Here is a 9,993-nt window from a genome sequence, read left to right as displayed (position 1 = left end):
ACTAAGCTTTATTTTCCCAGGTATTCCTAGTTATTCACTAGGTATCACAAGCCTGTAAGCCATCTCAACTCATTCAGTCAAACCAGAAGTAGGCTGCACAGCTGAAAAATAATGTTTCTTTTCTGAAACGTCTGAAAACTCTCTAATATATGTGAAAAATGGCATACACTGCTTCTGTTCATCCTGCAATTATATGAAACTAATACTGGAAAATAGTTTATAGTCAAACAATAGTAACTGCATATAAAACTAAATATATTTGTTATATTTTATTTGTAATGAACAAGAGTCTAAGAGTATATAATAAATGGGAAAAAGGAAAATGATCTCTACACAAGGTTGAAATCGATCCTAAATTTAATTCATTTAAAACATTTGCAGTACCTAGTATGATTTAAAAAAGCCACAAACAACATGAAAGCATGTTCACTTTGTAAAGTAATTAAAATATGAATGCAGGGCATCCAGTCCTGGTCCTGAAGAGCAAGTGAGTCTGCAGGTTTTCTAGGTGTCTTTAAAGCAGTACTTGAAGAACTGAGAGAATCTGTTAAGTGTACCAGTCCCTGGATGTTTTAGTTCATTTACTTTCAAGATTTAATGAAAGCCTGCAGACACTTTGGCCAGGGCCCTGGCAATTGGCTTATATAATCTTTGATTTATATGAAAGTAGCTGTAAAGCATATAACTTGTAGTGTATGCATAGTGAATGAAAAATATTTATGTGAAAGATCAGCAGTCTGGCTATCACATAACCTGAGAAATGCAGCACAACAGTGAAAATGGACAAAGCAACACTTATTGATGATAAGCAAGAGTTTGTATCAGATAGGTACAAAGCTCATGTGATTGTAATAAAAGAGTTCAAAGATGATTATAAGCCAGGCCAAAAGGAATCAGATATTTGTTCCCCCCAAGTTTGGCTGGAACAATGCAACTGTTCTTGGCCCTGAAAAAATTAGCGCTCAGCAAAGATTAATTAAAAGACTATTAAAAATTAGGATAAAAGTTCTACTTTGTCAGCATAACTGTAAATATTGTTGAATTTCCTCAAATGTATCTATAAATCAAAATTAACAGCATATATTCCGAGATAAACACAGGATTGATCTGAGCCAATTTTGTCTTAAACAACCTACTGCATTTTAAGAGCGTTGTAAATGATAATTTGTGTTTTTGTTGGTGACGGTCGCCATCTAGTGCTGCGTTATAGACAGTGCCATGCACAGACTATACTTGTTCTTTGCAGCCTACGCATGCTGACGCAGCTACCCACCTGAACGACTATAAATAAAATGCGTTCTGCCCTCTACTGGTTATAATAGAACTTCTACAACATATATACTCCCTTGGAGAAATTATCCGGTTACAATAATATGATTTATTATTCATTGTTTTTATATTGGAAAATACTCCCGGGACACTAAAGTTTAATGGAATTGCCTTGAAGGTCAAGTAATATTTAGCAACAAAGTAGACTCGTGCCCACTTTCTATTTCAAAGCACGATACACTTTAAATGTAGGGTGTAGGATCAGATTTGTCACACATCTGGAGATGAAGGTGAGAGGTGATCCCGGAATACTTTTCCTGCATAGGGAGCACGTAGCCCAGGCTCTCGCCTTTGGAGACGAATCCTTTGTATCGGCTGGGACGGATATTGAAAATCTTCACGCAGTGCACTTTAAAAGATAAAAAGGTGAATAGGCAGATGGATTGATCAATGGATATGTAGATATTTTCTAAGCAGTCCTTTTTAGTTATAATATTATTATATAATAGTATATATAATAGTATATACTACTACATACGCCTGCTTTCTTTTACAATTAAAAGAAAAAATGTCTGTAAGAATACTGCCTTTTAGCTAAATTATGTGACTTGCCTACAAACACGTTTGACACAAAACTATTGTTTTGAGACAGTTGAAAGCCAATATATCTGAAAATCTGTGTAAGAAATTATACCTGTTTTGTTATGAAGAATCTGTTCAAGTCTGAGCAAAAGAAACCCAAAAGCTTGCTGTAGAGCAGGCCAACTCTTGACTTTATATGTGTTATAAGGAAATCTTATTAAGCAACCTTCTGGATAGACTTACCTACAATCATCAGTATCTGGAATCTGACATTGGAATCCATCTCAGTTTATTTCTCAGTATCACTAAAAAGGCTTTACTAATTAATAGCTTGTCCTAGCCAAAGCCACAAAAGCCATATTTTACTGTGATTTTAATAAACATTTATTAATAGTCTTCTCTGATATGAACTTCACTCTTTGTTTTCTTTCCAAATCGCTTGCTTTACAAAAACAGCATAAGCTGCTGTGTGACCTAAAGTGTATCTTTCCTTTAATGAACTGTTTTCTCTCCTCACTTAATTACGGCTAATGGCAGCATGGTTGTTTTTCAAAGCAAACCAGCCAGTTTGTGTGTATATGTGAAATGGAAGCTAATGAGAGATTGCAGATGTAATCTTAATTACCATCGTTGCTGTCAGATGTTTGTGCACTCCTAGCCTTTTGTGAGATTATTAACATTTCTCAAGCTTCCTGGGTCAAGTTTTACAGAGAATGTGGAGTTCATCAAAACATCTTCTTGCACATTGGCTAGTTTACATTACACTAATGTTTGCTTGGCATAATCAGACAATGGTAATATTATTGCAGATATGTAGCTCATCATTTGTTTCAAGCACAGTAAGATTTTTTTAGCTGCTGAAGATGTAGAAAAAAATAATTTGATGTCTTGTTACTTTGTTTAAATTGAATATGCTGTGAGATTAAATTAGTTCCATTTAGTCATTATATTTTCCACCGTCATTATATTTGCAGAAAGGTGGGCAGACACCTCAGGACTGAGATGGGTTAGTTTTGCCTTTGGGAATAAGGTGCTTATGAAAGCAGACATTGAGGCATCATATCTCACCTGAGTTTGAGAGTTCAACACCATCATCATTAGTGCTGGAATCCCCATGTGGCTGAACTCGACCCCTCAACATGCCTGTGAAGGGAGCGTGGACAACTGTGTAATCATCACACACTATGTCCACAGCCTTGTGGACGTGACTGCCCCTAGGGTACAATGATATAGAATTGAATTCAACAAAGGCAAAAGAAGAAAACACTCACAAAAGTTTACAATTTGGCATTTTATGGATTTAGTACCCATTTCATTTCTTTAGGAAAAAAAACGTTTTGTATCTCTGTGAATTAGCCCAAAGGATTGATTGGAACAGAGCTGGGGTGGTGCAGTGGCTATGTGGCTAAGGATCTGTGCCTGTGGCTGGAAGGTTGCTGGTTCATATCCTGCAGCTGGCAGAGGAATCCTAATCTGTTGGGGCCCTGAGCAAGACGCTTAACTCCAACTGCTCCAGGGGTGCTGTATAAATGGCTGACCTGTGATCTGACCCCAAGCTTTTTGCCTTGTCTGTGTATCTCATGGAGAGCAAGTTGAGATATGTGAAAAAAGACAAATTCCTAATATAAGAAAATGTGTATGGCCAATAAAGTGATATTTATATCTCTCTCATCTTATAGATTAATGAGGGAATTTCATTTCTGACATTTCTGATAAAATATTTCAGATTTAGTTGATTTTTTTGTCATTGTCTCAGAAACCTTTTATCAGACCTGGAAAAACTACAAATTATCAGTTTGGAAAAGGCCTTTTGTAACTTGTCCAGCTAAACATTAAACTCTTAGAGTAGCTAAATTAGTGTGAAATCTTAGAAGGAAACATTTCAGCAGTTATATCAAACAGCAAAGGATGCAATTGACAAAGCCTTGTAGTTTTTTTCTTTTTTGCATAACAGTGCCATTACATAGATGGAGATTTAAGTATATTTATTCTGAAGTACAGTAACAAATGAATGTATTCATTTAAATTTACATGCATCTCATAGTTCTGAAGTTAGGGAACTGTTAACCTTTTGTTAACTCTGGATCAATAAGCTACAGCAGTAGCAACTAAATGAGCACAATGTGACAGTACTGTATATTCTCCTATGAAAGCCTCTTATTTTATGTTGTTTTTAACGATCTATAACAATTAAAATACAATTAGGAACAATATTTGATCACTGGTCAATACATTAGCTCCCATTGTGCTGGGCCTCCGTAAGCAGCAGGAATGCCTTGGACAGGATGTCATTGTATAGGTTTTGAAATATATTGAGCCGCGTCTCATTTGGGGCTGTGATGAAGTAAATGGGGTGTGGGATTGAATGGCGTGTTCCACTGGTTCCGGCTGATTAAAATAGGATTGAGATGTACAGTAGGGATTGTTCTGGCCAGGGAAGGTGATGGAAGTGTGCTTCATGCTTATAAAGTCAACCACATATTGCTTGCCACTGAGAGATGATTCACTTGACTGGGGGCTCATGGACTTTTTTTAGGCCAGGATGTGTATAACAAAGATAGCATTTCCTTCTCCATTTTAAAACAAGAACATTTGAAAGGGTGGTATATTTTTGCCGATTGATATCCTGTCTTGTTTTAAATGAGCGTAGGTTTTGCTGTAAAAACAGGTTTCAGTAACCTATTTAGAGAAAGCCTGAGGTGACAGAGGATTCTAAAAATAGCACTTGTTAAATAATATCCTTGCACTTGTGGCTTTGCTGTTTTTCCTCTCAGAATGGTTTTACTCATAAATACCTTCTGTATAAAATCTGTTTAAGGTTGTGTCTACTGGATTTGGTTCTAGAGAAACACACAGTAGAAATAAATAACTGCCAGTAGGATACCTTTTAGAATTGAAATGTCCACAGCCAAATTTGTCACAGCCCCTTACTCTGTTCGAATGGTGACCAGAACATAGAACATCCCATGCCCCAGAATCTGGAAGAGGGGATGGAGAAGGAAGAGTGAAATGTAAAAACAAAGAAAGCCACAGCTGTATTGACTCAGAAAGCAATAGAGAGCAATGTTTTCAACAATGGCAGAGGTATAGTAAGTGCTGTAGAAATTATTAATAACTATAAAGAAAAAAAGATCTAAAGCTATTTTAATCCCTCTTTCCTCTCCAGCGGGTTTATAAGACTGTGACTCACCACATTATATGAGGTGAAGATTCTTTAAAACAAATGTTGTCCAAGTGGATGTTGATAACAAAAACATAATCCTGATCAAAGCCTAAACCAACCCAAAGGGTCATGGGGATGTAGTCCTTTTTTTAACCCGTTATAGCATCATCAATAACACACAAACAGATTCTTATTGACAGGTATTATAGGGATCTAAGCTTGAATAATATGTTGTGTGCATAGCTCTGTATAATTGACTTAGAATGTTGTAACTGCTAAAAAGAGATGCTCTTGGCAGGTTACTAACATCCACACTGCTTTCTGTCTCTTTGGCTGCTGTGTAGCTGCTCTATCGATTTCCAGTGACAGTGCTCCCGGTGGGTCAGATTGCCTGGTACTGTACCTTCCAGACAGCACTGACGGGTTGCAGGGCCTGCACACTTGCTCTTCAGGTATCTCCCTGCGCAGACGTATGAGGAACGTTGACAAATGCCTCCAATTCTGCTACAGGCAACATCGCTTTTCACTTTCTTCGCCTCTCTCTTTGGAGTGGCAAGACCATGACAAAACAAGAGCCCTATAACAAAGAAGAATAATGAGTAAGGGCAAATGTACTGTACAGTAGTATTAATACTTATACAGTAAATGCATCTGGATATCAATTATACTACTAGTAATAATAATATCTGTAACTATGCATGGTTTGGATTTCAAAATATTAATGGAGTTCAAAATCAAAATCATGACATTGAATACCAGTTTTGTGGTCCATTTCCCTCTCTATGGGTAATTATATTTTGCAACAGCAGCCAGAGTGGTGGTTACAGTTATAGTCACCTTCACTGGCAGGTAATTAATTGCCATTGCACTTAGCAGCCCCTGTAAATTAATGCCTGTAACCTTAATTGAAATGAGTTAGTTCTCACTAGAGGACAATTGTAATGACAGTATCCCTGGATGCCAAGCACACTTTTGTGGCAGCTTTTAGCAAAGAAAAACATTCTAACCAATTGATGTCAGCAGGTGACCTCACTCTGCTTATCAGGAAATATAAGTGAAATAAAATGGAGTAAGCATCCTGATCTTCTGTCTCCCTCCTGACAGATATAATATAGGAATATTCTTCTGTTATGGCAGAGTCAGAGGTTTTATTTAGGCAAATATTGCTCCAGAAGCTTCTTATTGCAGTTATAAAAGTTAAAGAAAATTGAGAAAAACTGCTGTTTTCCTGTACCAGCCTGGGATAGGCTGTTACCATATGTAAACACATACTTTACAGTTGCATTATTATGACAATGCAAAACAAATGTTTGAAATAAAGAATATACAAGTGTATGTTTTCTGGGCCAGTGACAATTCATTTGAATGTTCCTGGCAAAATTTAATTAAGCCTCAAATGTTTCACATACTGTATCACAGTGATCTCTCTCTCAGAGCTCAACGATTCAGTCCACATCTTCTGTTTGTCTCATTGTACAGTATATACACACACAGAAGAGTTTGTTTAGTGAATTTGTAAATTATTAATCAAATATGTTTAACTGCTGGGTAAAACATTTCAGCACAGTCCCTTTGCCCACCTCCTCTCTTATGCCACAACTTCACAAGGTTATTTATGCACTCATAACAACATGATGCTGGTTAGTTCTGAAGTCATGTCATCACTGAAGCCATGACCATAGCAAACTTCTATCACCCATATGGCTGCTGCCCTAAAAAGCAAGGCAACTCTTAGAGACAAAAGACAAAAGCAACACGGCAACATGGACCTGCTGTACACAAAGTAAGATCTAGAGTTTAGAACATTGAGGACCTTGATATTACAGTTCAGATCCTGTACCAGTCGATTTTTATCTGTTCAGCTCAAAGATGGACTTCAATAATGACAGTGAGGTCTATATGGTGGTACAGCATTCTCTCTGGAACTCAGCAATATTATTTTCTGAACCTTGTGAAATGGTGACAAAGTTTAGCGATATGCAAGTGGTCTATGCCGAAACAAAAATAATAAATAGTCTTCGCCACCTGTGAATCATGTTAAGCACATAATTTACACATTTGCTTTAATATTGTAATGATTAACTGTGATGTAAATACATGGTTTATCAGAGTTGTTTCTTTGGTAATATGTTTTTTGTTGTTTTATTATCCCAGACCCCTGAAATTATCGGTGTGCATAAAAATAAAGTTAAGTAACAGTTCATATAGTGTTTTTTTTTTACATACTTTGAAACTTTACTTACAACATGCAAGAACCACTGAGATAAAAGGTGTCTTTACTGACATTCTCCCCTTTTCTTTATTGGATGCTTAAACAGAAAAACAGAACAAAACAAGTTTTCTTCAATGACCTCCTTTAACATTTGCTTTTTCCCTTCTTCACACTTCCCTACACTTTAACACTTTACATGGTTTTACATAACACTTCCTTACAAAACGGGCATTCTTAAAAATAGTTTGCAATGAATGGGCACGTACTGTACGTGGCCTTCTCTAGATCATTACATTTAGCATTAAAGATCTAAAAACATGCAAACCAGAACAAACACGGTGCAGGGAAAGCCTTTATAATTATATATCTCAAGCAATAAATATGATCAAGTTCAAATTACAGATCAAAAGAAGAAAAAGACCAATGTAGCGGTATCTCTTACCAATCCATTCGATTCTATCTGCACTCTCAGGGTGGCACAAAGAGACTGCTGTTTAATCACTGCTCAAGTCACAAATGAAGTGCTGGCAGTAGGATATTCTTCTGTGTGTCAACATTTAGATTGGCAATAAAATACATATACTTGGGCCCATGTCTCACAGTGTAGGCTGTTCCTTCAACTGTGAGTTATTTTTAAATAATGGGGACAAACAGTGTGTTTCAGACATAATTCAATAGCAAAGGAAAGTGCCTTGTGTTTCTCACACTGAAATTTTTTAGTTTTTACTGTGCTCCAGTATTTGTGAATTTCCAAAGTAATTTGTTTATATTTACTTAGTACAGGATCTAGTATGGCTTTAAACTTTTCTTTTATGAATCTTGTTTACGGTAATATTCCATCACAAACAACATAACACTATACCGTACGAGACACACTGTATAGAACAGGGACTGTTCCTGGTATCTTTTCATATCTTGTACAGATGTGTCCAACAATTGGACTAAACAATTCAAAACACTGGCATCTTTTCAGCCTTGCACATTTTGTGCACTTGTCCATATTATAATTTGGAAACATTTTTATTAATTACAGGCTTTATATGATGATACACTGTGGGGGAAAATAACTTGTTTTCTTTTCTTGTCCACAGATCACCGATGAATCATCGAAAGCACTTGAAAATGCACTGCTGTTATCTGTACCAACAACACGCAAGAACACCCACAAAACAGACACACAAAACACTATGTAAATGTTGTACACAAGATGCAAATTTTTATTTATCTGGTAATGTTGGAAGACTACATACTGTAAGGGTCAGTACATGTCTGTTGTGTTAATTAGAGAAAAAATATTAAAAACAGACAAAAAAGTTACTTAAAATGTATGATGTACAATTATTCATTTTAAGTAAAGTGATAGGCTGCTTGTGAATAATGTTTTATTTTGTTTTGAATGTGGTATCCCTAGTACTGGAGAACTTCAGTCCTGCATGTTTAAGAAGATTTAGAAAACTTGCCCTTGAGTCTAAGCTTACAGCATCAAGGTGTCAGAGTTTCCTGCATGGCAGAGTGATAAGGTTTGGCACCCAAATTTCTTCTTCATGGTGACCTGATAGGGAGAAGCAATTTAATGTAGACAGTTTCACCTGTACTGCTTGTTTTTGCAAGGATTGTGAGATAACCAACATGCACATGAGGAAGAATATGTGAACAGATTGGCACCCTAAACCTGTTCCCCTTAACCCTCTCAGATGTCAACATGATCTTGTGTTTCATCATTCTTTTCCTGGGAGTTTCACTCACTCAGATCTTTATCTCAATACCACTAATTGATTACTCATCTAATTAGGCATTAGAGTATTCTATCTAAGCCACTCCATGTCATGCAATCATAGTTCTTCAGTTCCGTGATCACTAATCAGCTACTCAATCTGCTCTGCTCTGTCAACTTTTTACTTCTTTTTTCCCTTGGTATGCTGTTCACAAACAATCATTCACTCTTGTCATATCTCTCTACACCAGCTGATCCTGTTTGGCCAGGGATGTCTCTCTGTCTTCATTAATCACCACTTGTACCTATGACAAAACAGCAGCCAGTTTGTTGTTCACTCTCACACTTTCTGAGATCGCACACCTGTCAGCCAATAATATCTGCAGTATTAAAAACTTTAGCTGTTCTATTTACACCCCCTTCTTAGTTATGGGGAGAAGATGGATTGCTACCTTGCAATGCATTACTCATACAGGTGCCAATACCTCGTTTCAACCCTGGTTGAGCTGCACCTAGGTACTGCACACCAACCCTCCTGAGCCTGCAAACAAATTACTATGACCTAGAATTGCTGGCAGACCTTTCTGCCTCACCTTTGGGTCTGTTGGGCAAGTATTTTCTGCCACCACCATCATCTTCATCATCATCTGGATTTCCCACTCTCCTTTCTTCCAGCCCAAATACAGCTCTTAATTAGTGTCCAGTTCCACACAGAACCTATTCTATCTCTTCTTCTCCCTCATGTATAATCTCACTCCCTCTGGATGCCAATTTTTCAGTTAGGCCAGGTGTGTCTTATATTAAACTTATTTTCTCTCCCTAATAGGTGGCTTTCTCTTAAAGCCGTCTCTCACTCCCTCACAAGGGAATATTCATTTCAAAATATAATTAAATTAATTCAATTGAACAAGGGCTTGAAAAAGAAAACCCCTCGGCTCTCCAGGCCTGGGCACCAGATCCCTTTCTCTTTGCACCAGTAAGGACTGGGTCTGTGTCCACTGCTGATATATCACTGTGAATTTCTCTTCCTAAACAGGTCTCATCTCTTTCATC

The 9,993-nt window shown here is 37.0% G+C and overlaps 1 protein-coding gene across 1 annotated transcript; it reads right to left on the bottom strand.

The window, feature by feature from the left end:
* Positions 1-339: 339 nt before the first annotated feature.
* On the bottom strand, positions 340-7,775 carry LOC102695002 (leukocyte cell-derived chemotaxin-2-like). The gene is made up of 6 exons (XM_015349575.2): positions 7,669-7,775; positions 7,258-7,323; positions 5,418-5,591; positions 4,736-4,829; positions 2,920-3,065; positions 340-1,678 (listed from the first exon to the last, which is right to left on the bottom strand). The coding sequence occupies exons 2-6, from the start codon at positions 7,298-7,300 to the stop codon at positions 1,512-1,514; spliced, it is 624 nt and encodes a 207-aa protein (XP_015205061.2). The 5' UTR covers positions 7,301-7,323; positions 7,669-7,775; the 3' UTR covers positions 340-1,511.
* Positions 7,776-9,993: the final 2,218 nt, after the last annotated feature.

This window comes from Lepisosteus oculatus, chromosome 11 (assembly GCF_040954835.1).
Source record: "Lepisosteus oculatus isolate fLepOcu1 chromosome 11, fLepOcu1.hap2, whole genome shotgun sequence".
NCBI classification, from domain to species: domain Eukaryota; kingdom Metazoa; phylum Chordata; class Actinopteri; order Semionotiformes; family Lepisosteidae; genus Lepisosteus; species Lepisosteus oculatus.
Note: the sequence above shows the minus strand (reverse complement) of the source record. Positions and strands in the feature narration are given on the sequence as shown.